The 26,823-nt window shown below is 44.1% G+C and overlaps 1 protein-coding gene across 2 annotated transcripts in view; it reads left to right on the forward strand.

Annotated features, from left to right (window-relative positions):
* ANKHD1 (ankyrin repeat and KH domain containing 1) overlaps positions 1-26,823 on the forward strand; it is a 1,109,311-nt gene that overhangs the window by 261,481 nt on the left and 821,007 nt on the right. For both annotated transcript variants that reach the window (XM_085617924.1, XM_085617925.1), the window contains exons 7-8: positions 15,146-15,240; positions 24,648-24,885. In XM_085617924.1, coding sequence (XP_085474050.1) covers positions 15,146-15,240; positions 24,648-24,885 — 333 coding nt within the window. The remainder of the gene's footprint in view (positions 1-15,145; positions 15,241-24,647; positions 24,886-26,823) is intronic.

Raw genomic sequence — 26,823 nt, forward strand, 5'->3', positions numbered from 1 at the left:
ACCAGGGAGAAACCTCTATGCAAAAAACATGCTTCAAAGATTCCTACAGAGGAAACCATTTTAAAGGAATAATACCCCTCCCTCAAACAACAATACCAAACCATGACTTCCTTACCATTCCCCCAGACCATTTAACACCTGTTGAGGGTAGTCTTCAAAGTTTTCTACGTATTTGTAAATCAATCACAACAGATTATTGGGTGTTGGATATTATCCAACATGGTTACTGTCTGAAGCTCATTACAACTCCTCCAAATATCCCACCTGGCAAACACAAATTATCAATTCAACATCAAAATCTCCTACAACAAGAGCTAACAGCTCTACTACAAAAATTAGCAATAGAACCAGTTCAAAAACTGTTTCAGGGAACATGAGTATACTCCCTATACTTCCTTATTCCCAAAAAAGATGGGGTGCTATGACCCTTTCTCGATCTCAGACCACTAAAGCATTACGTCATATCATAACACTTTCATATGGTTACGCTTCAGGAGATAATTCCTTTGCTACAGAAAGGAAATTTCATGGCTGCCTTTGACATAAAGGAGCCCTACTTCCATATACCTATTCATCCAGCTCACACAGTTTCTGAGGTTTCAATTGGTAGGAAACCATTATCAATTCAAGGCTCTTCAATTTGGAAATACCAAGGGTATTCACAAAATGTCTAGCAGTAGTGACGCCACATTTATTCAGACAAAACATACATGACTTTCCATATTTAAATGATTGGTTAATAAAAGCAAACTGCCTCAGCCTTTGCAGACAAAATACTCAACAAACCCTAACCTTACTACATCAATTGGGGTTCACCATCAACCTCCAGAAGTCACATCTACAGCCAGCTACCATACAGTCAAACGTAGGAGCCATGTTCAACACACATTCAGCATTGGCATACCCAAATACAGACAGACATACACAGCATAGTAACATTAATTCAACAGTTTCAAACAGGGAATCAAATCCCAGCCAAAACATTTCTACGACTTCTAGGCATGATGGCATCTTGTATTTCAATAGTTTCACATACCAGGGTACACATGAGACCTCTCCAGGAATATATTTTATCAATGGGTCACTGGGTCAACTTCACAATTTAGAGTTGTAGACAGCCGCACACATCACTTTCTGCAATGGTGGAATCCACAGAATTTATCCACGGGGCGTCCATTTCAAGATCCAGTTCCACTAATGATTTTCACAGCAGATTCTTCCCTAATTGGTTGCGGTGCACTTCTCCAAGACCTCACAATTCAGGGGGTATCGGACTCCAAACACAAGGATCTCCATATCATCCCCTAAAGCTGCAAGCTGTTCACCTAGCAGCGAAAGCCGGTCTACCTCACCTACAACACAAAGTTGTTCTAATTCGAGCAGACAATATGACCGCTATGTATTCTATCCAAAAACAGGGGGTATGCACTCTCCAATTGTCTTGGTTAGCACAGAAAATATGGAGAGTAGCAAAACATCACAACATTCACCTCCTAGCACATGTTCTGGGGACAAGCAATCAAATTACAGGCTTTCTGAGTTGGACTCAGCAACAAGTCCACAAATGGGAACTGCACCCCATGGTCCTTTTACCATACTGGAGGTTCCTACAAAAAGATCTGTTTGCAACCGAACAAAATACAAAATGCCCAAGCTTCGCAAGCAGGTAACCACACCAACAATCCAAGGGCAATGCTCGATGGATGAACTGGTCTGGAATATTTGCATACGCTTTTCCTACTCTTCCACTACTTCTATTAGTGGTCGGGAAACTCAGACAAACATCTCTTACAATTATACTTATAGCACCAACATGGGCTTGCCAACCATGGTTTACAACACTGTTTAACGCTGTGAAGGAAAGTTTAGCTAGTGTGGGGTTGGAACATATCTTTTCTGACCGTTCGAACACAGAGGGCATGAGTATTAAGGCACTGAGAGAGGCATTATTTGACTTATACCGAAGGGAAAGAGAACGTTCAGAGCTTCCTAAACCTTCAATAATCAGATACACTTCTTTCTTGCCTACTTTAGGTTACAAGAAAGACACACTACAAGAATATCTTAAAAAGAATATCGGAAGATGGAATAGGAGCCTGCTCTTCCGCCTTAGGGATGGAAGCATAAAATATTCCCTTTGTTTCCCTCTTGGCTTTACTAAAAACTTAGAGCATTCACTCTGCCCTTGTGGGAACGGCCAAAAACAAACAACTCTACACTTCCTTCTCTTCTGTAACTTTTACAATAGTTATACTAAACCGTATTTTATCCCTTATTTTAAGTCACTTGCTATCACTGACCATAAAACGGCATATAATGAAATATTACGGTTAGGAAGTGACTTGATGATTTTTAGAGTAAGTTCTTTTTTATATTCTGCGGTTCGCTCACGGAAAACAATGGAAACCTCATAGTTGTATTATTCCTGTTTTTCCTGTCATTTTTTGCTTACAGCTTGCTCATTTGAACATGGTTACAGTTTGGCTGCCGTATGCATAGTGTGCATACTGAAATTGTGAGCACTTTATTGCTAGTTTGCACAACTTTTATGACATTGATGAGATGCTTGTTTATATAAGTGAATTTACTTGCATTCTATTGTCACCCTGCACTTTCTGCCTATGTTTCAACACCATCACCATGTAATTAATCATGTTTTTACCTTTTTATGCTGTATTTTTATCCTATTGGCGGTGATGACTTGTACTTTTATGGATATTTTTATCCGAATAAAGACCATTTGACTTGACAACACTGTTGGAGCTATCCATAGTTCCAGACGAAGCTTCACTTGAACCCGGACCTTCTCACACAGAACAAAGGAACAGTAAGACACCCCAATCCCAAGGAAATGAATTTAGCAATTTGGCTCGTGGAGTCTTAGAATTTGGATTCTTAAACTTACACAAGAATGTATGGACATTCTTAAAGAAGCTCGCAAACCTACCACAAGGCAATGTTATGCAGCTAAATGGAAACGTTTTGTTATATACTGTCAGGGACAAAACATCAACCCTCTTAATGCAAAAGTACAGACAATAATAACTTACTTATTGGATTTACAGACCACGGGGTTGGCATACACTTCTATATGCTTACACCTTGTAGCTGTTGCAGCCTACTTGCAAAATAGACAGCACTTGTCATTATTTAAAATTCCTGTTAAAGCTTTTATGGAGAGCCTTAAAAGTATCATTCTTCCCAGGCTTCCTCCTGCACCAGCATGGAACTTGAACATTCTCTTAACAAGACTCATGAGTCTGCCTTTTGAACCACTCCACTCGTCAATTGCAATACTGATCATAAAAACTTCCCTTTTTAATCGCTGTCACTTCAGTTAGAAAGGTCTGTGGAATGTAGACATTAGCACTTGTGGAAACTTTCTTCCAACTACTTAAGCACAAGTTAGTACTTAGAACAAATCCCAAATTCCTCCCGAAGGTAGTTTCCAGTTTTCATATTCATCAATCCTTTGACTTACCTGTTTTTTTTCCCACAACCAGATTCTGTTGCTGAAAGGGTATTGGACACTTTAGGAGTCAAAAGAGCACTAATGTATTATATTGACAGAACTAAAAGTTTCAGATGAATAAAACAATTGTTTATTGCCTTCTCACCTCCTCACATGGGACAGGCAATTTCAAAATCGGACATTTCAAGACGGGTAGTTAAATGCATCCAGACTTGCTATGCTCCTAAAGATCATTCCACTAGGAAAATAGGAGCTTCCATGGCTTTTCTTTAGGGAACGTTCCTATTTCTAATGTTTGCAAAGTAGCAACATGGACCACTCCACACACATTCACAAAACATTATTGTGTTGATGTCTTTGCACAACATCAAGCCAATGTTGTCCAAGCGGTCCTAAGAACTCTTTTTCAAACAAATTCAACCCTTATAGGTTAACCACTGGCTAGCGAGGGACTGCTTTACAGTCTATGGAAAGTATGTGCATCTACAGCACACATGCCTCAAATGAATTGTTACTTACCCTGCAAGCATTTGTTCTTGGCATGTAGTGCTGTAGATTCACATGTGCCATCCCTCCTCCCAAAAAACCTTGTGTAGGTTGCAGTTCATATACTTAAATCATATTACTGCATGGACATCACATTGCTGATACATATCATTATTACATTCTCACCTACAAATGGCAAAACAATCTGAAGATGGCGTAGATGACCATGCACAGTATTGCCAAGAGGAGGAGTCCCACAGACTTGTGACTCGAAGAAAACTTCTTGGAACAAAAACAACTTGTAATTATCCGAGCCCAACACTAGAAGGCGGACGTATGTAAAGTGTGTGCATATATAGCACTACATGGCAAGAACAGATGCTTACAGGGTAAGTAACATAATCCTTACCTGATCTACTTGAAGGGTAAGTGAAGGAACTTTGTTAGTGGGGCGAGTTTATGGTGATGGGGTGTGTATCGGGAAGGAGGTGATTGCATATTTATTGTTCCCTTTATTTTTCTTTGGTGGGTTTGTGTGTGGGAGCTTCACTTGGGTAAACAAGTGAGCTTTTCCCCATCTTCACCCAGACTGCCAATTGGCATAAAATAGACTCTGATTAAACCATTGTCTTAATTTTTTCCATAAGAAAGATCGGGAAAATGGGATTTCATGAAATGAGTCTGATCTATGTTGGGTAAGGCAGAGGCTGATATTAGTGGCAGTAATTTGCCTTTGTTTCAAAACATTCCTTGGTACGTTTGCCTGCCAGAGCTAGGTTGTTTTATGGTGACTGGGATTAGCTTTCCCATGGGTTTAGTTCTCCAAAGAAAGTTTGGAGGTTTAGTGAGTGTCTTTGGGGAGAAATGACACCTATTGTCAGGAGATGTTGTTCGTAACTACCCACTACTTCTCTCTCAGGGTCTTGTTGGAATCCTGACATCGTTTAACCTTTACCCTTTACAAATGCATGGTGAAATTATTTTATTGCGTGGTGAATTTTGACGTGTGTTGCACTTATGAGTAGTCCAATACTCTACTACTAAGTTGCCTATTTTCAGCAAACGACAGTTATCTGCTCCATCTGTTTCCCCTTGCCCCTGGCACTCCTATTCATTCTTCAAGAAAGTAACTGATCCTGTTACAACTGGTGGATCTGCTCTGTTCAGTGTTATTCACTGATAAGTAGGCCTCAATTCCTGTCTGAGCACTGCACTGGCATCCTGAAATGTGTCACAGGGTTGGTCTTCTTTCAGCCTGAATTTAGCCGCATTGGTCTTAATTAAGGTCATGACTGAAGTGTCGGCAAAAGATTTATTCTCCGGTATTGTATCTTTTATAGATTCACGTGCTTGAATCTTCCATGTAGTCATGATGGTAGTCCCACTATAACACTAATAACAATTTATTTATTTACAATAGTGCTAAAGCATTGGCATTAACTCCATTGAAAACATGAGTATTTAGTAACCCATTTACATTGTTTTAAAACATCCAAACTTCAGCCAGTGAGAGCAGAGACCCTGGGGTACTCATCCCCTGCAGAGTCACTATAGCTCATATTTCTTATAGCACGTCGTGTTAGGGAGTCTCCATGAGCTCTGCTTAGCCACCGTGTTTCCTTGTTACCCTTTTGACCTGCAACTTCCAGATATCACTTCATCTTGTATCAGCATCTGAGTTACAGGTGGAGTGTGTTTTGCTGTGTTTCTCACAGAATGTCAGAGTCTAAAAAAGGGCTGTTTAGGACCTGCAAGACGTGTGGAAAAAGTAGACTTTTCTATGGAGATACTCTTAAGTAATGTCTGTATTGTCTATGCGGATCATAAACGCATAGAATGTAAATACTGCTGTACGTTTTCCGCAAAAGCCTTACGGACAGAGAGGGTAGATTACTTTTATGGCTGCAGAATAATAAGTTAGCCTCTGACTCAGGCTTTGAGTGAGTGGAGAAGGCTCATTCCTTCTCTAGGAAAAGAAAAGAGAGCGAATCATCCTCTCCCCACAGAGACATTAAAAGATCCAAGTCTCAGAATAAAGAGACATCTGAAGAAAAAAGATCTAAGAAAGGCTAGCCCTTCCACCTCTCTTCAGAGATCTGGTTCAACACCTTCTTCTGCTCCTCACACCCCTTTCAGGGATCCTTCTACACAGACAGACCGTCCAGAAACTGAGAAGAATTGCACAAACTATTTAGAAGAATTAAATGGGGACCAACGCCAATTAACAAGTTCGATACATTGGAAAAAAACATGGGCAGGTTGGCAATTTGGTGCAAACGGGCATAATAGATGAATGGGATCAGTTCGCCAACAAATTAGCCTCACTGCTTCGGGGGAATACAACACGCAGAACCCCCTTAGATTCATCATATACTTTAGGACTTGTCCCAGCAATCAAGGAAAGTGCCAAACAATTAAATGCCAAGCGCAGGGCTAATCAGAAAACTGGATCAGCATCTGCCAAACGGCTACTCAAAGAAGCTGCAAAAAGCCAGTCGAAGCAGGTCTGGGCCGCAAAACGCGAATGCATAGAGGCAAAATTGCTGAAGATCTTCGACTTGCATGAGACCATGTAAATCCCAAGAGTTCTGGCGATACTTAAACAATTTAATCTAAGGCGCCACTATCAGAGAGAATTCACTTGATGCAGATACCTGGGTTGCCCACGTGAAAACTTTGTATAAAGATGATCAAAGTACAACTACTTTAAATAAGTCCCTTATTGCAAGGGAAGGAACAGATAGTACTACAGCCGCATCGAAAACATCGGATGACCCAGCTCCTCCAGGTAAAATTTTATTTCTCACAATCTTAAAGATTCAACACAATGGGGCACCGGGTCCCAATGGCCTGCCTGGCTCCCTTTTGAGGGCAGACACAGACTTCTGGACGGACAATCTGACCCAGCTATTTGCCGAATGCAGGTTCTTGGGGGACGTTCCAGACTCCTGGAGAGGATCATTATTGCATCCAATATATAAGAAAGGGCCAAAATCCGACCCAAAAAACTACCGTATGATCGCCCTGCTGGATATCGAGGGAAAGGCCTACACAAGCACCCTTCTGGCGGAACTATCAGACTCTGCCATCACTGAAGGCCTTCTGCCCTTTTTTCAAACAGGGTTCAGACCTGGGGCATCGACGGTGGGCAACATAATTGCCCTGTCAGATCTAGCCCAACAAGCCGTGACTCACCAAAGCCTGCCGCTCTTCGCCTGTTTTATTGACTACTCGGCAGCTTTCGACGGGGGTAGACCGTACCATCCTCTGGCAGAAGCTGGCACGCTGGAACATCAATCACTCTTTACTACAAGCGATCTGATCGCTGTACTCACGAACTTGGGTAAGAATCAAACTCTCGAACGAATTTGCTACAGAGAAAATTGACACGGACCGCGGGCTAAAGCAAGGCTGCGTCCTGGCCTGATGCTTTTTAATCTCTACACCGCAGACATGGGCCAAGCCTTGATTGGAGCCACACCCAGGATTGGGTGTACCAAGATCCAACTGATGCAATATGCCGACGACCTGGTGCTCTTGGATCACACCAAAATTGGCTTACAAAAAGCACTCATGGCCCTTGGAACTTTCAATGCCAAAAACAAGTTGGTTGCCAACCCAACAAAGTCCAAAACAGTGATTTTTGGGCACTACCCTAAAAAAAAAAAGGGCAAAATGGAGGCTGGGTCAGCTGACTTTGGACTGCATACATCACTATAACTACCTGGGGGTTTGGTTTAGTGAAACAGGCCACCCAGGAGTCCATCTCAACAAAATGCAGATGAAAGGGAAAAGCATTATCTACACCCTCTATAAACTATACGCTACCTTACATAGTCCTACAATAACGGCTATTCAAAGAGTTCTGAGGGCGAAATTAATACCATCTCTTAATTACGCACAACAGGCATTCCCAGGGAAATTTGTGAAAGATCTAGAAAAAATCCACTGCACAGCTTATAAAAAGCTATTTCATCTACCTGCTTGTACCAGGAACAATCTGATTCGGTTGGAATTCAATCTCAACCAACAAAAACTGGAAGAGATGGCCTCTCTAAGCAAATACTTCTACCTAACAACGGTGGCACCGGAGAACACAAGGCGGCTATAAAAATTATTTTCTTAGAATCCGGCAATCCTTGGTCAGCTGGTCTCGCCTCCGCCAAAGATCTCTTGCAACTTGCAATAGAGAACTGGGACCCCAGGATAGTCAAGTATGCTGTTATCAAAAGCACAATAAAAAAACAAGTACGTCTATGCTCCCGTACCTTGGACATGGAATCCCTGTCAACAAGAGGATTCCATGAGTCTCAAAGCCTCTCACATACAGAGCACAACCTCAAACTTCATCTCACGCAGGCAGTGGGGAGACAAGCCCTACACAGGATCTTAGCAGTCAGACTACATCCTCTTCCCCTTAAAGAATTATACCCTATCGGATCAGCAAGACCAGTGATTATGGCGTGCCGGCTTTGTAAATATAAACGCAAGTCTTTGGTCCACATCTTACTTTGCTGCCCGGCTCTGCGTTTAGCCCGCAGAATCTACCTCAGGCCTATCTTGCTACAATTGGGCACTCGTACCGCAAAGGAGGCAGTCAATCGACTTTATACATTGGCCACAGTGAAGCATATGGCTACGTTTGGCAAATTTGTACAATATACCCTCACAAAGTTGATGGACACTGCCCCTTAAGCAATCAGGCAGGCACTTGTGCGGAGGCTGCCTATCCTCTCTTATTACCTGACTAGTTTAATTGAAGCATGTAAAACTTTTTTACCAATTGCCGCATACATATATTTATCTCTTTTTAGACCTTGGATTTTAGACCTCTAGATTTTAATTCTACTGTTTTCTTTTAAATGTAGTGCTTTTCTTTTCTATTGTAATGGTTTTGAGTAACCATGCAAATAAGTTATTCATTCATTCATTCCATCCAGCAACGGCACCTTCGTCGAAGAATTTGCCATCTACAGCTAGGGCCGCAGTTTTAGGTGCACAGTCGAACTTCTCGTCAGACTGCTACCACGTCAATTATCATGGCGTCGTTGAGCAAGGATGGGACTTTAACTCTGTCGGTGACGGCGACGAGACCATCCCCAGCGATGAAGATTTCCTCATCGGCCACCTCACCGTCGACAGCTGTACCAATAGCTGCTCCATTGACGAAGACTCCTCACGCCGCGCCATCAGTGTTGCAGTCAGCCTTGTCGACGGGAGGAAAAGCCTTTTAGTCCGAAAACCATTGCTTCAGGATCCCTCCTTTGCCTCTAGCTCACCTGCTGGATTTTCAGAAGTCAGATTTCGAAGGCCTATTTGGCCCTGCGTACTGCCCGTCCAAATTGAAGGGCAAATGCCAAGTCAGATGAACATGATGCAGATGACAATCCATCTGTTATGGGTCCCCTATGCCAGCTAAGCAAGCTGAGTATTTTCTGGGACTCCACGCACTCGGGCTATCCCCATTGTAGAGTTCTTGTGGCAGAAGGGCCTCAAACTGATGAATGAAGACACCAGCATCCATCCCCTCTGTCTTACCAAAGCTCGATAAAAAATATAAGGCCCCTTAAAATTCCCCCACATGTCATATTGTCCACCCTCTGCCAGATTGTCATAATGCAGGCCACACAGAGACAAGCCAAGAATTCTTCGCCATGCATGGCCCCTCTGAATAAAGAAGTCACCGTCTCGACAACCTAGGCAAAAGATTTTCTGCCCTGGTGGCCACTTCCATCAGGGAGAAAAGACTGCCAGATGTGGTCAGACATCTCGTCTCTATTGGAGTATCTCCCTGAGGACAAGGAGGAGGCGAGAGACAGCCTATCGGAAGGGGAAAGGACCTCTTCTGAGATTGATATCACCATGGTCCTCTCATCCATTGCCTTCATGCAAATGGCTGGAGCGGCGGTGTTGAGATGCCAGTGATGGCGTAAGGCCATCACTTTCCGCCCAGAGGTGCAGGCTAAGTTTGTACATGAACGGAGAATGTCTTTCTGGTAAGCACATCGATTCACTGCAGTCGATCAAGTCCGATACTGACATGGCCAAATTGCTTGGATGTTAGTCCTTTTGAGGCAGAGGCTAATATCTCTCTTGACTGCAATTTTAGCAGTGGTTTCTGCCTTATTCCCAACATGCTTATCGACAATCAAATTCGGCCCCGGCCTATCGCCCAAGCACCATGCCATGTTTTTCCAGGGCATCAGAATACCAACGTCCACCAGCGGTTGTGAAGTCTCAAGATACCAGCAGGAGACAATGAGAAGCTGCAGGCCCCTGCCACCACAGTCCCACTTCAATTGATCATGCCTTGTCCAAATTCTTCGGTCAGTGGAAGTTCATATCTTCTGACAAATGGGTCTTGGACGTTTTTCAGCATAGTCACTTCCTGGAATTTGTTTAACAGCCTCCAGATTTCCCTTCACGGAAGACATCACATTGCTGTCTTCAAGTTCTCACAAAGGAAATCTGATTGCTGCCCTCCAAACATGCAATAGAAGAGGTACCATGCGATCAGAACCATCTGGGATTCTGCTCCTACCTCTACCTCATCGAAGAAGACCGGGAAATGGAGGCAAATAATGGACCTCTGGTTATTGAAAAAGTTCAGAAAAAAAATCAAAGATTCAGGATGTTTCCTCTCCAGGAGATCCTGCTTCTCATGGAGGCAGAGACTATCTTTCCTCCCGCGATCTACTTGATGCATATTTCCAAATCTCCATGCTTCCCAAGTATTGCAGGTTTCCCAGGTACGAAGTGGCAGGGTGCCATTATCAATTTGAGGTGCTACCCTTCAGGTTAAAGTCAGCATCCAGGGTGTTCATGAAGTGCATGGCCCCGGTGGCGGCTTTTCTCCGACTTTCCGGTCACCAGGTATTTCCTTATTTGGATGATTGCCTAATCAAAGCTTCATCCTTCCAGGTAGCTAAGAAGTCTACAGAAGCCTGTCAGCTACTATTTCAATCCCTAGGGCTACGCCTCAATGACAAATTCATGTATCATCCCTTCCAGGTTGCTGGTTTTTCTAGGAGTAATCCTTGATACAAAGCTTGCAGGGCCTTTTCCACAGCAGAAAGGATTTCACGTCTACAAAAGATAACACGTCTACTGTCTTAAAAAAAAAAAGTAAGTTTCTCTAAGGGCATACAAAGCTATGCTAGAGATGATGTCATCCTGCATCTTGTTAATTGCCTACGCATGAGGCCTCTGCAGGAACAGTTCGATGCGCAGTGAGCTCAATCTGGGGGCTCGTTTGAGGACATAATTTCCATAACCTCAAATATGACCTCTGCAATGTCCTGGTGGATGGTAAAGCACAGCATCTCTCAGGGCCTCTCCTTCCTCCAGACAACACCACAGATGGTGATGACTTTGGATGCCTCCATAAAAGGATGGGGAGCTCACCTGCAGGATCTAGATATTTACTGCAACTGGTCCAACCAGGAAGCATCGTGCCACAAATATTCTAGAGCTGAAGGCTGTGTTTCGTGGGCATCAAGCCTTCCTTCCAAGGTTCCGGGGATATGCGGTCCTCGACAGGCCAGACAACACCACCACCATGTTCTATCTGCTCGTACAGGGTGGGACGAGATCTCAGGTTCTCTCAGCCCAGGCACAACAAATATGGGAGTGGCTGATAGCCAGTGGCATCTCATTGAAAGTGTAGCATGTTCTGGGAGTACAAAATAAGTGGGCCAAATCTCTCAGCTTGGACACCAAACAGTGTCATGAGTGGGAGCTCAGCGACAAGCAAGTACAAAGAGTCTTCCAGTCTTGGGGGTTATGCAACCTTAGATCTATTTGCTACATCCCTCAACAAAAAATGCCATCCAATTCTCATGAGTGTTCGCTGATGCATTTCCCCCGTTCCCGCTCCTCCCAAGGATTCTACAGAAAATGAAATCAGAACCTGCCGCTTCATTTTTATAGCCCCGGCGTGGGCCAGACAATACTGGTACACCGAGCTGTATTGCCTGTCAGAGTGCTCTCCCATCCAGCGGAGGATCTCCTCTTGATGTACACGTTCAAGTGATTTACCCAATGATTCGCACTCTATAATTGAGGGCTTGGCTCATCACCATGCTTAATTCGGAGCTCTTACAATATATGGCGAATGCAAATCAATACTTCAAAAAGCTCGAGCTACTAATACCCTCAAGTGCTACTCAGCGGAATGGAAGAGGTTCTGTGCAGGGTGTGCTTCAGTTGTATCATCCTTTTACTTCAACACCTGATCAGGTTCTACCTTATCTCCTGCATCTTTCCAAAACAGGCATTTCCCATTCATCCATAAAGGTACACTTGACACCCATTTCCAGGTCCAGACGGCAGTGACCTGAGCAATTTTCGTTGTAGTCCAACAGTCTTGTTACGGAATTTCTGAAAGATCTCTTCAGCGCTTACCCACCCATAAAGTCTCCTCTAGTGCTTTGGCAGCTCAGCACTGTTTTAGCGCAATTCATGAGGCCTCCATTTGAACCTATTCACAAGTGCGATCTGAAATTCCTTTCTTGGAAGGTGGCTTTTCTCTTAGCCATCACATCTGCGAGATGTATTAGCGAAATTCAAGCTTGCACCATAGCAGAACCTCACCTCCATTTCCTGGAGGACAGAGTAGTCCTGTGCACTAACCTTTCATTCTTTTCCAAGGTGCCTTAAACATTTTCACCTCAACGAACCAGCGATTCTGCCTTCATTCTTATCCAATGCTTCAACGGCAGGGAGAGCATTGCACTTGCTGTACATTAAGTGTTGTTTGGAATTGTACTTGCAAAGAACTAAGACTTTCTGTTAATCAACTCTGTTGCTCAGCTCTTTCTCTGTTCATGGAATAGGACAGGCCTTAACGTGGGCTAGTTTTGCTGGCCGGGTCTCCTCAGCTACACTCTTCTGCCAAGAAAAGGTGGGGCGTCGACTAGCTGCAAAGGTGAGGACTCAGAAGGTTGCTGCCTCATTCCTCTCAGAAGGTTGCAGCCTCATTCCTCTCAGAAGGTTGCAGCCTCCTCAGCCCTGTTAGCAGAAGTATATTTACCTGACATCTGCAGGGCAGCGACATTGGTGAACATTGCTAAGCATTACTGCCTCTGTGGCTGGAGTAAAGTAGATGTATCAGTCGGTCAGGCTGCTCTCTGGTGACTCTTTGCATAAGGTATGCAACTACTACTCGTATTACAGTTGAGTCTCATGGTGGGATGGTTTGTGTTACCTGCCACTGCTTTTTTTTGTATACTGCTAACTAGTCTGATTCAATCATGCAAATCTATAAAAGATACAATACTGGAGAAAAAACAAGTTACTTGCCTGTACACTGTGGTTCTCCAGTATTGATATCTTTGATAGATTCACATGCAACCCTCCCTGTTCATTTTCACCTTTTGCTACCTCTGTTGGTTTACACTAGAACTCGAAATCTGGGGTTTGATGGCTCTGCAGGGGATGGGTACTCCAGGTTCTCTGCTCTGATAGCTGAAGTTTGGCTGTTTTAAAACAATGTAAATGGGTTGCTAAATACTAATGTCTTCAATGGAGTTAATGCTAATGTTTTAGCACTACTGTTATTACTGTTACCGTGGGACTCCCACTATGGGGAAGATTCAAGCATGTGAATCTATAAAAGATAACAATACTGGAGAACCACAGTGTACAGTTAAGTAACCTTTTTCCAATCTATTCTTTGACTACTGTCTGATTATGGCCGCCGTTCCTGAAACCCTTCAGATGAGTGATTGACATGTTTAACCCACTCTCTTTCAGTCACAAAGGTAAAGTTCACCCTATTACCTATACCTTCTGTAGGACTCAGGCTACCATGCTAAGTTAGTTGGAGGAGTGTGGCTCAATGGTTAGAGCGGCAGACCCTGAAGCAGAGTTCTGGCCAGGGACCAGGGTTCGATTCCCGCCTCGGCGGGGTTCGGGCTCAATTTCCTCGGACCTGTCTATTCTCGCCTCGGTGCCTATTCTAATCACGGGCCCCATGCTGCAACTCTGGGCATTAGCTTGCTTAGCCTCCACACCGGCCCCAACAGCGCTAAGGATGCCTGGCTTCACCCTGGGGGTGCCCAGGAGTGGACACTTCACAGGGAAAGCCAGGAGGGGTTCCACAGCGGTATGAGTATCAGCGCCAGGAAACCGCAAAGGCGACACCGCAAGGTGGCCGTCTGGTGACAGTGCGCTCTATAAGTACCTTGACATTTGACATACCGGATTACTGAGATCCAGCAAGTGATCTTTGGTTTGCCTGTTTCTAGTCCGTGAACTGCAGATCCGCTTGAGTGCCCTTCCTATCGCAATCTCAGAAAAGTACCTGTCAGAAGGGATCGCTCAGTGAGTTGGATCAGCAGTGGCTCTTGCCATAAATGATGTAGAATCTTTACTGAATATAATTTTTTTTACCACGTGAGTCATTTGAACCCAGGATCATCAGTACATCCAACCGATCAGTTGACTACATGGCATTTTTGGCTGATAGTTTACTTTGTAAAATGGCTAGGAAAGTTTCTCTCTCTTCTCTGCAGATGTATATTCAGTTTATGCACTAATCCTATCCAAGGACCCCAAAGAGTTTGCTAGACTACCTCTTTAAACAGCTTTTTTCTCATGTATTATCTATATATTTCTGTTAGTGTGTGGCGAGGGTTTGCCACTGCCTGGATGTTGAGCGGGCTTTGAATTTCAACATAAAACTTGACGTGCTGCACCTTTTTTTTTACAAACGCAGTGCCATGAATCTTGTCTCAAGTAGAGCTATGCAGTTAATCGGGCTTTGATGAAAATGTTTGACTGCACCTCCTCAATCCTGTTGCTCCCAAGCTAAAAGGTGTAGATCCTACTGAAAATATTGCCTTTTGTCTCGAGGATGGGTGGAAGTGAGCTTACAAAGAAGTACAGACTATTCACTGTACCAATACTTGTATTGGGCAGTAGTCCTTAATAGCCCTTCTCACCCCACCTTGATCTTTAAAGCTATTGTGATGTCAACGGCCGCAGAGGTTCAATATGTTGTCTTCTGAGCTTGGTCCGTGACACCCAGACGGTGTGCAGTTAACCATTTCTATACTTCTGAAAAATTGTGCTTCCGTTTTTACATACCAGTCCTGGACAAATCGTGATGCTGCAGTTCTTTGTGTCATTAGTACAATAGTCAACTGGATGAATAACGTGTATTTTTTATTACTTGTTTGGTTTTAGGCCACTTGGACATGGTTCGTTTCTTATTGGAAGCTGGAGCTGACCAGGAGCACAAGACCGATGAGATGCACACCGCTCTTATGGAAGCATGCATGGTAAATTTGATTTCTGTTATATATTGATTTAATATTAAATACTGTCCTTTTGCCATATACAGAAGCAAGGTAGGTTAATGAAAGTTTTCTTTTTGCTTCATGCTTTTTTTGTCATAATGGGATAATACTTCACTTGGATGCTGGCGTTTTGACTAACCTCCGAGGTACTTTAACTAAATTTGTAGTCTGGATCAAACTTAAAGTAAACATTTTGGCTGGGAAATCTCTGGCAAAGACCTGTAATTTTTTCTGCTAAGACACAGGAAGTAGTTTGTCGCAGCTAAATCTAGCAGCCTACTGCAAAAGCTGTAAACAACCAATTCTGGCCAACATAACTGTTTACAGACACAAGTAAGATAATGTAAAGCGGCATACTAAATCTGAATTGTTGGCTGTGTTGAAAATAAGAGAAATTATGGACTTTTTTGCCAGGTAACATATTTTTGCTTTATATTAGATGTGATTAAGCTTTTGGATTTAGTCAGTGGAAGAGTCAGACATATAGGAAAGCATATGACAAGGAACTGGAAGGATATGCTAAGTTGCTTTAAGAAATAAAAGGGAGACTTGGAAATCAAAAAGCTAGAGCAAGGTGTAATGATATGTGAATATTGTGCTTGTTGGCAAAACTAGAGAGGTCAGGCGACTGGAATCTTGCATTGACATTCTGTTCTTGAGAAAATGTCCCTAATATTGAAATGGAAAGTATTTCAAGTGGTGCTTTTTAAGACCAGCACCCGAAGGCCACCCAAGACCACTTGAGGCCAAGATTCAGGTTTACTGGAACACTAATGCTATTTTAAAAGTGGCCAGAGAAAACAGAGACTATGTTTCGAAGTAATCATGCAGGAGTTTGTCCAGACCTCTTCTTTTTGATACATTGTACTTTTGAAACCATTTGATACATTGAAATCTACTTCATGTGAGACTGACATCAATTGTGCATTTAGTAAAATTGATGACTGAAGATAAAGCTGGCTTTACCAGAAACTCTAAAGCTGTCAAAGATTATGTAACAATGTGCTCCATGATGAAAGATCAAAGCCTAAACTGTTTTCATTTAAGCACACTTAAAGAAGATGGATCATTCGTAGCAAAGTGAAGCCATTCATGCAATGAAACATGGTGATCTGATGGCACAGGGAGTCTTATTTTTTTCTCCTTTCTTTGTAATCCACTTTGTATCTAAAGTATGTTGTGACTGATAAAAGGTAAGTAAAACTGTTTTTCTCGAAATGCAGTTTAAGTTCCCATACAAAACACCCTCCACACTTAAAAGTTTTTCAGAGGAAAACAGTCAATGCAATCCTAAGGAGGAATAGGGTTATCGTTTTACAAGTAAGTACACGGTCTTGAATTTCTGGGATTAGAGCAAGGGTTCCCCCAGGGTCAAGGATGCACTTTCAAAGCACCCTCAGTGGCACTAGGGCAGGGGGTGCAGAGTGCTGAGGCCCATTGTCATCCAGTGGGAGATAGGGGACCTCCGGGTGGTGGCTACTCACAAGCAGGCCACAAGGTTGAGGGAGCAAAGCTCCTGGACTTAAGCTCAGGGCAAAGAGGGGATTAAAGTTAGCACCCACAGCAGCACAGGGGCAGCCGGGTGCAGGATGCTGTTGTGGCGTTGTGTTCCCTGTTGTTTTCAATGGGAGTTGCCGGTTTTGGATTTTGGCTGCAGGCTCAATCCAGGAAGTCTTCTGGGAGGAACCAACAGCTGGGCAAGGAAGTTGGAGGGGTTGGGTTCATAGGTCCACCTCAGGTCCTCTTCTCCAGGGTGCAATGTGGCCGGATGCAGGGGTACCTTTTGAGGTCATATTTCACCTTACGGGGTCACTCGCAGGTGGAGGGGGTCACCATGCAGAGGCTGCAGGTGACGTCGTGGAATCCTGGAGGGGTCAACCCACGGTGGACTCTGGCTCTGGAACGCTGAGGGACCTCTCTGGGACCGGTAGGCTACTTCGACCTGGGCCAGAGGTGACTGGTACAGTGGTGATTCCAGGCGTCTGATTTCTTTGTCTTCAGCAGGCTCGGAGTCTTGCTTTGGAGCTTCTTTTGAACAGAGCTGCTGGTCACAGGAGATCCGGTCTTTGTTGAAGGCAGTCATTCTTCCCAGGGGTTCTAGAGGTTGCTGGCTGCAGGACAAGGTGACTTTTGGCACATGGTCTATGGAAACTGCAGACGGGCCTGTAGGGCTGGGGCCAAGTCAGTTCTTTTCTGCAGTATCCTCTGCTGGGCGTCTTCTTTCGTCCTTCTTCGTAGGTTGCGGGAATCGGCCTTCTGGGTTCAGGGATGCCACCTAAATACTATATTTAAGGGGCTTCTGAGGGATATCGAGGTAGTTGCCAATGGGCTACTGACTTTAGGGTGGCTACACCCTTGGTGTGCTCACCCCACGTGGGTGAGTGGGCACAATCCTTGACACTGATTGGAGAGTGTCTGCATCTGCAAGATGGCGGGCACTGAAGAGTGGAATTCACCTCGCCTCCCCCACCTAAAGGATGGGGTTGGCAGAGGTGGGCACACCTTCTGGGCTGTTCTAAATTTTCCCATCTGTCTTCCAACCGAAAAAGAGGGGAGACCGGAAGGGGGCCTGTGCTTGATAGCAGGAGAGGCTTGGGGTTGCGTTTAAATGGCAGGAAGGCATTTGAAGCCCCCCCTGCCACGGATGGCTCTTCCTGAACTGGGGGAGGTGTGACCACCTCAACCCAAGAAAGGCTTTGTTTCTGGGCTCAGGGAGCGAAGGCTCCCACCCCAAGGGTCCAGAAACCTGTCTTGTGGTGGCAGGCTGGTGTTTACCAGTCGGGGAACCCACCAGAGGTTTGTATTTTTCAGGGGGCATCTCTCAGATGCCCTCTGAGTGTATTGTAAAATAAATCCCACACTGGCATCAGTGTTTATTATGCTGTGACGTTTGCTAACAAACTTCCCAGAATTCAGTAAAGCCGTTATGGTGCTGTGGAGTTCGTAATGACAAACTTCTAGACCATATACTCTTTATGGCTTTATTGCACTGACAATGTCCAAGAATGGACATAGACACTGTAGGGGTACAGGGCTCATGCAACGGTACCCTCACCAGTAGTATATTGCACCCAGCTAGAGGGGTGTCTTACCTATACCATAGGCAGTGGGTTGCAGGCATGGCTCGCAGGTATGTGTGCCATGTCAACTCTTCACTGTTCTCTGCACCAAAACACGCAGCCTGCAAGGACAGTGAGTGTTAAGGTACAGGACCATTAAGGGTGACACAATAAGGGCTGCAGCCCTTAGAGGCCTTCCCTGGTCACAGTGCCCTTGGTATCTTTTACAAGGGACTTGCATGTGGCCAGAGAGGTGCCAATTGGGTCTACAAAGGTATGGTTTTGGGAAAGAACACAGGCCCTGGGAGCCTGATTGGCAGGGACCCCGGGCACATCCAGGTCAAAGTGCATCAGAAATCTGGGGGGGGGGGGGGGGGGGGGGGGGTACTGCTACAGAAACCCAGCTTCTACACCAATCAGTTGCTGTCACCCTCTGGAATCTTCCCAAGAGAGGCTAAGTCCCTCAGATTTTCGCCACACGTCACATGTGAAGGGAGTCTCCATGGGTTCTACTCAGTATTCTCATTTAAAAAGCTTTATTCAACTTGGATATTTCCAATGTGTCTGATAGCAAAGGCCTTTTCCGTCCCTGCAACACATGTGTATGACCCACATAAGGACTGCCTCCACCCCAAGCATGAGGTAAGAGTGCAAGATTTGCCACACTTTTTTCTCAAAAACTTTGAGGGACAGGGAAGGGAACATACTCCTATGACTTCAGAAGTCCAAGTCTCAAAAAACATCTTCTGAGGAGGACAGTGATTCCTCTGCTGGGTCTCACAAGAGGGCTAGATCTCTTGAAGGAGCTTCCGAGCAGTCAAGAAAACCTATCAAGACTTACCATCTACCTCACAGCACCAAGAAAAAGGAGAAACAAAACCATTTCTCCTCAGAGACCTCGTTACCTGGTCCATCAACACCTGACAGACTGCCCTTGTGCCTTCTCTACCGACCCTTTTATGAGGCATAATTCCGCTTAAAATCCCCATTGAAGACCTCTCCATTCAAACCAAGATGTTCGACCACCACCACTACCATCTTTTGAAGTTCCATCGGCGTGCCCATCTTGTCGACGAAGATTCAAACATCCACTAAGTTCTGTCTATGTCACTGCTGTTGACGATGGTTCCGACGATGCTTCAGTTGACAACCATCCCATCAACGATGGCCCCGTCGACGTCGACCATGGTAATTCCTCCAGCGACTGTACCATTGACACCTACTTCAATGATGAGAAAGTTCTCCAGGATCTCCCTCTTCTCTGAGGTTACAACACCTAGCAAGGTCTCAACCCTGCCTCCTACCTGCCTTCTGGACATTGAGGAGTCGGCTGATGACGGTGGCCTCTTTGGCGCAGCTCACAGTCCTTCAGAGCTGAATGTGAAATGCCAGGAGGAAGATGAAGGACAATATTTTCAACAGTATTGTCCTCCACCTCCAAGGTATTATGAGCCACGAGGATACTGTTATGACCCTCCACCCAAGCACCTAAGTAGGACACTTCACATCTTCCTGCTTCCTTGTTTCAGGATCGCCGGGCCATGCTCTGTGTATTCAGCCCCCTGAAGAGCAGCCTGCTAGATCACCACCACCTGCTTTCCCTCCACGACTTCCTCTGCCAGCTACACCTAGGATGACACCTGCGTCCCATGTAACAGTCCCACCCAGAGAGGATCCTTCTTCCTCTGATGAGGAGAGAGGAGGGTGAAATTCCGGAAGATCAACAACTTTTAGATGAATGGGATTCGAACTCCAGCTCCACCTCGCCAGAACGATTCACCTCCAGAGAATATCGAAGGTTTTCATAACCTTATGGGGAGATCCACAACCAGATTTCACCTTCCAATGTCGGTGAAGCATTCGGACTGCTTCCTCTACTATTTCAAAGAGTAGGCCAGGATATTGGTAAGCTCTATACTGGTAGTGGACTTCATTTGGCAAGAGAGAATAAATATTATGAAAAACGCAGCCACTGTACAAACTGTCCTTTCACATATAGACAAGAAGTACAGAGCGCCGCTTGAGGACTCACCGTCATGCTTGACAGGACACCCCAGGCCTGACTGTGATCTCCCAGACGGTGCAACGGAGATCGAAAAACTAGTCTATTCCTATTTCCACACCACTTGATAAGCAGGGACACCGTCTAGAGAACATCAGAAAAAGGGTTTTGACTATGTCTGCAATAACGGTGCCGGCGGCCAACTCCCTTGCCATTCTAGGCTGCTATGACCGCCAGATGTGGTCTGATATCTGGGATATCATATTCCTGAGGACAAACGAATGGAAGCTAGGAAAACCTTGCTGGAGGGTGAGTGGACATTGTCTGAAATTATAGCCAGTGCCTTGGACATCACCTCCACAGGCTTCCATCAGCTAGCCAGCGCAGCTTTTTTACAACACCAGGGATGGCTAAAGGCGACCTCATTTCGTCCTGAGGTCCAGTCAAAAATACGGGACATGGCTTATGACGGTGACCTGCTATTTGGCAAGCACATCCACGATTCTCTCCTTGCCAATAAAAAAAGACGACAATACTGCGAAATCTCTAGGCACTCTCCAATACCGTGAGGTACCTTTCAGAGGGGCGCAGGGAGTGGTTTATCCTCTTATAGGGGTGGATACCACCACACACAACTATACAAGTCATACTATCAACAGTACAGGACAGCATACCAACAGTCCTATCGACAATCCTCTACAGCTGGTTTATCTAAGCAAGGGCTTTGCAGGCGACCGATTCCTCAGAGCCGTGACACCGGTTGCAAACAGTGACCTTCTCCAGGTGACATCTCATCCAGTTGGTACGATAATATCCCATTACCTCCCGCATTGGCAAGCAATCACCTCAGACAGATGGGTATTGGACCTTCTCACCTATGGCCATACCCTTGAGTTTACTGAAAGTCCACCAACTGCTCTGCCAAAGGGAGCCTCTCCCCCTCATCTTCACTTATTGCAGAATGATGATCTCTTAATGCTCTTAAAAGGGGCAATAGAGAAGGTCCAACAGCGCAGAGGGAAAAACGATTCTACTCCCTTTTTTCCCTCATCTTAAAGAAATCATGGGAATGGAAACTGATCCTAGATCTCGGGAAAATCAACAAATTCCACTGAAAGCAATCATTCCGGAAGGTTAATTGCTCCTGAGTACTACGAACGTCGGAATCTGAGAATCACGCAAAATGCAAGGATATTCTCTCCAAATGTAAAGAGGAAGGTACCAACAAGACTTGTAGGTCAAGGTTGAGGATATTCTGTCGGTGGCGTCAGTAAAATAATTTACACCCATTCCACGTGTCTCCTTCTCTCCCTGGCGAAGTCAGACCTGGTATATGCATCGGTGAAAATTCAACTTGCGGCAATCTCAAGGTACAGACTATCTTCAGACATTATCTCTGTTCCACAAGGCTCGTAAAGCAATTCATGAACGGACTCTTCAGAACTTTCCCTCTGGTGCGTCCTCCTCCCCTGGAATGGCATCTAAATGTGGTTCTTTCACAGATCAGGCTGAATTAAAGTTTCTCACATGGAAATTAGCTCTTCTCCTTGCGCTCACATCTACCTGAAGGGTCCTTGGGATACAGGACTTTACCACTCAAGAACCCTTTATTTGCTTCACGGATGTGTTTTTGCTTCTTAGAACAAACCTGAAGTTCATCCCAAAGGTTCCTTCTCAGTTTCACTTCAACGAGCCTGTCATTTTTTGGACATTTTTCCCTAACTCTGCCACACTGGCTGAACAGGCTCTTCACACTTAGGACAGAAAATGATGCCTCAAATTTTATTTGCCGAGAACTAAGAACATACGCAAAACTGACTAGTTATTTGTAGCCTGTAGTCAAGTTTGCTGATGCTCAGCGGAAACAAAACCAACCATCGCAAGATGGATCTCAGCGACAATTAAATTTTGCCAAACCTTTGGCGAAGAAAGCTAAACCCCATTCTACGAAAGCAATCGCCACTTCTGCTGCTCTGTTTACAGGCATTCCCCTGGAGGAGATTTGTGATACTGCCACATTGAAGAGCTCCCACAGGTTCAGGCAGCACTAATGCCCTGGAATCAACGCAGTGTGGTGACGCAGCCATTGGCCAGGCGGTATTGCGCCATCTATTCCAATAATGTGAGCCTCTTTAAGTAGAGGTGATTTTCTTTATGTTCAAAGGTGACACATTCTTAATGTTTATATGTGATTACTTAACCTTGCTCTAAAATGTGCTTATTTAAAAACAAAAAAACATTTGTTTACTGTTACATGCTTAGCATCTCATTGTACATAATGAAGATGTTTACATATGTAGATGAGTTTTTCTATCTTTACACCCTTTTAAGACATTACTTGCAAATGTATATTAATGTTACCCACAATCCACTAAGGGTACTTACATTAATCTTGCTACTGCTTGCTATACCGATTCAAGCATGTGAATCTATGAAAGATAACCCAATACTGATTAAGAAAATATATTCCTTACCTGTAACTGCAGTTATTCATAGTTGGTATCTTTCATAGATTCACATGCGAGACTCCCTCCTCCCCGTAGAGTCTCCCCTTATGCCTTGGGTATTTTTCCCACTTGTGCTGGAAAATCTGAGGGACTCAGCCTCTATTGGGAAGGTTCTGTTACAGGGATTCTGCACATATGCAGAACTATGCTCAGGAAACCAGGACCTCGGTAGTTAGTAGTGTACCAACCTATCACCTCGGTGCCCCAAACCAGACTAGCAATAGTGTCTCGTTCGTTTTCCGACTAACAGCGAAGCTACCAATGATTGGACAACCCATTACACTACACTCCCAACTCTCCAAGGAATTGTGGAATCGAGACAACTCTTTCGCTCACTCACTCATACTTGTCCACAATAAGAGTATTCAGAGTCACAATATAGTTTAAAATGTTTATTTTAACTAACTCGCTCTATGGTACAGTACACGTGCCTTTACTAGCAGCAAAAGGCATAAAAACAATATTGTCCGCATTGTCACAATTTCATAGAATACAAACGGGGATATCATTTTATAAAGACAGTGGAACATGGCTACAGTGCCTAACCACCCTCCCCGTGCCAACATATAGTTTATCATAGAAAAGACGACCTCTGGGCTTTGTCAGCAGACCCCATACCTTAAGGCCTAGATGAAAGGTTTACATCTGAGGACGAGCACAGCTCTTCTCTCTGGAAAGGTCTCTCTCCAAGTGCGTGAACATGCTTCGCTTGCAATATTAAAGCACACGACTTTCAGTAGTGCAGCTGTGTGTCATGTTATGTCTAGGTGCGAGGGACTGACAGGGAACAGAATAACAAGGGGCACTGTTTTTCGACCTTGTACATCGTATGCAGACTAAACCTCAGAGCACAGCAGAGAACGCGAAAAGCAGACAGTTCTCATGTGAAAAGGGCACGAACAAAGTCTTGCAAAATAAAGGCGTGTAGTGTCGTGCGCAAAAGCAGCCTCATGACACCGAAGCTCATGCTAACTTACCAATGTGGACAATGAACCCACCGTCCATACTACAGTTCCAGAGGGTGCTAGCAGCTGATTGGTTATAGTTGAAGGTTGGTCCTTTTTAAAAAAGGATTTAGATAGGCTAGTAAACTCATGGCCTACTGTCATTATAGCCTATAATCGTTTGTTTACTACTGTTTGATTATGATACTGTGGGGCTCTCACTTTGATGACGGGAATGTTTCAAGCATGTGAGTCTATGAAGGATACATATACTGGATAACTGCAGTTACAGGAAAGTAACTTATTTTCTTCTCCCTACTTGTGCACAAGACCTCAAATTGAACCATACGGACAAATCATTTAATCTCCCCATGACTTACAAATGTAATCATGAAATGTACGTAATCTTCTCCCAAACTATTTTCCTCCTGCATTGAGGTTAAGCATTCTGTTTCCCAACTACGTTGTAGAAGACCAAAACGTATGCATTCACTTCCTCCAGCTCCTTCCGAGATAGACCGTTATATTCTCGGTTCTTGGATAATGTCTTGTTGCTGATTGTGTAAACCAAGAGCATCATAAAAGACATACCCATTTCAGGTAATTTATAATTGAAGTACAGATTTCAAATGTAGGAGCACCGTGAGTGCTCCTTAATAGACCTGAACCATAGTTGATGCTTAATGGTGATGTTAAGTGCAGATTTCAAAAAATGGTACAGCGTAAATAATTTTTGTTCTTTCTTGATGAAGATCTTTCATTAATAATTTTAAAGTAACATGCCAAATTAAAATGAATGTTTTTCATTGATCATGTATATGAATTAACGCAGTTGTTTTTTTTTGTTATTTGCATTATTATTATTGAAAATACCTAGGATGGGCATGTTGAAGTAGCCCGGTTGCTTTTGGATAGTGGTGCCCAGGTCAATATGCCCGCAGATTCCTTTGAATCTCCACTTACCTTGGCTGCCTGTGGTGGGCATGTAGAATTGGCAGCCCTGCTCATAGAAAGAGGAGCAAATCTAGAAGAGGTTAATGATGAAGGCTATACACCTTTGATGGAGGCTGCTCGAGAAGGACATGAAGAAATGGTTGCTCTTCTTCTAGCACAAGGTACGAAAGCTTTCTGTATCTCATTGTACTAACTTTATTCCTGTCTGAGTATAGTACTCACTTTTTGTGAGCTCATTTTTTCAGTACCGTAGTACTATGAGATTGGACAGTCTTAACAATTTGCTTTCTTGACTGTCCAGGTGCTTTCTAGTGCATTAAGACCAACACGTCAACAAATATCCCAGGATTCTACGTTCTCATCATTTGTTTAAAATGGCTTTAACTGTTAATCAGTAATTATGAAAGCTGGTACATCCAGCGCTGCATTATTACGAATCCATTATTAAACTCTTGGTTATTCAGGAATGTTTTCGTATTGGTCATTTATTTTACCTTTCTTTTGTGAGTCACTACAGATGAACTATAAATGGCTCAACATTGCTGCCTCAGTATTTTTTTCTCTGTCAACTGGTGGATCTTTTGCAACTTAAGTCTAGCACTTTTCATCATTTCAGAGCGTTTTCTCTGGGAGTGTAGGCAAGATGAAAGAATGATAGGATTTTATCTCCATGCGATCTCAGCAGCTGTAAAGATCTTGTCCCGTTTAATAATGATCTTCATAATCAGTGCCCTTAAATACATGATACAGGTAACAGTTGTTTACACACAAATAGCATTCAAACAAAAGTATTCTGCTTTGAGGAAAATTGAGACTTTCTCAATGCAAAACGCCCTGACAGTTTTTACAGATCACCCTGCTGTTAACACTCCATCACTCAACAGCTTGGCTTACCTTAAGAGGGACCTCTGACTTAGAGCTGAGAGGAGTTGAAATGTTTGTGTGCTGAGGAGTGGATGTGTTTGGGTGCTTTCAGGGGTCAAGAAGCACTTTCAGATGAGTTGCAAAGGTCATGTGGTATAGTAATCTATGGTGAGTAGGAACAAAGGCTAAGGTACATTGATCCTTTGGGGAGCCGATTTGGGCCCGAGGTACTATCTGTTTTGCGGGAAGCCAAGGGCATTCCTTTTAAGATCAAAGATTTCTTGGCGAGAAGTTAAAGTAGGGTTGTGGCTCACAAAATGGCATCTCACAGAGGCTTCAAGTATACCTATGACTTAGTTTACTGTAGACCATTTTGTTGGATAAGTGCCACATTACTGTGGTGATGACAAAACTGACTTCCTGCATCTGTTTAATGGGAAGAATTAACAGGCCGCCCCGGTGCCACGTGACATGCATGTACTGCAAATAATAATCAGTAGTGGTAAAGGATGTTGCAGATCATTTTCAAAAGGGTATTGCAAAGTGTCTTGGAGTTCTTTCACCTCCCAAAGGCACTCTGAATGTGTTCTCGTGCCTCTGTATGTTCACAACTCTCACTATCCTAACAAGATGCAGTTAGGGGTACTTTATCCCATATAATAAGATTTTGTTTCATGCACAGAGCTTTCAAGATGTTACTGTTTAAATCATTGTCTGCCCCACAAATTCCTCCCATAAAAGTACAAGTAGCAGCTATAGCAAAAGTCCTTAACAGACCTCAGTCTTGAATGCCTCAGTGCTTTCTGACTTGGTCCAACAGAGTGAGTGTAGGTCCTAATTCTGGGGGCCACAAGGCCAAAGACGAGAGGAATATCTTTGCTAACGAGAGCCACTTCTGTGTTGTCAGAGTTGAGATTAAGTAGCTGGTCTTCATCCAGTTTGCGCCTTCGGACATGCGATTGATGAATTTAGTCTTGATGTTGGAGTTTTCATCTGAAAGGGAGAGCATGAGCTGGGTGATTGTTGGTGTATGAGATTTTGATTTTGTGAGCTCGCAAGATGTTAGCTAGCAGGGCTATTTAGGCATTGAAGAGCATGGGGTTGGGCGAGGAGCCTTGAGGAATGCCACAGATCAGATTGGTGTATGACTGTGTGCAACCTGTGAGAAAGGAGCTGATTCGGAAGAGTGCATGTACTCCCAGTCTTGTTGAGGAATTTTATACCATTTTGGAAGC

This window comes from Triturus cristatus, chromosome 7 (assembly GCF_964204655.1).
Source record: "Triturus cristatus chromosome 7, aTriCri1.1, whole genome shotgun sequence".
Classification (NCBI taxonomy): Eukaryota; Metazoa; Chordata; class Amphibia; order Caudata; family Salamandridae; genus Triturus; species Triturus cristatus.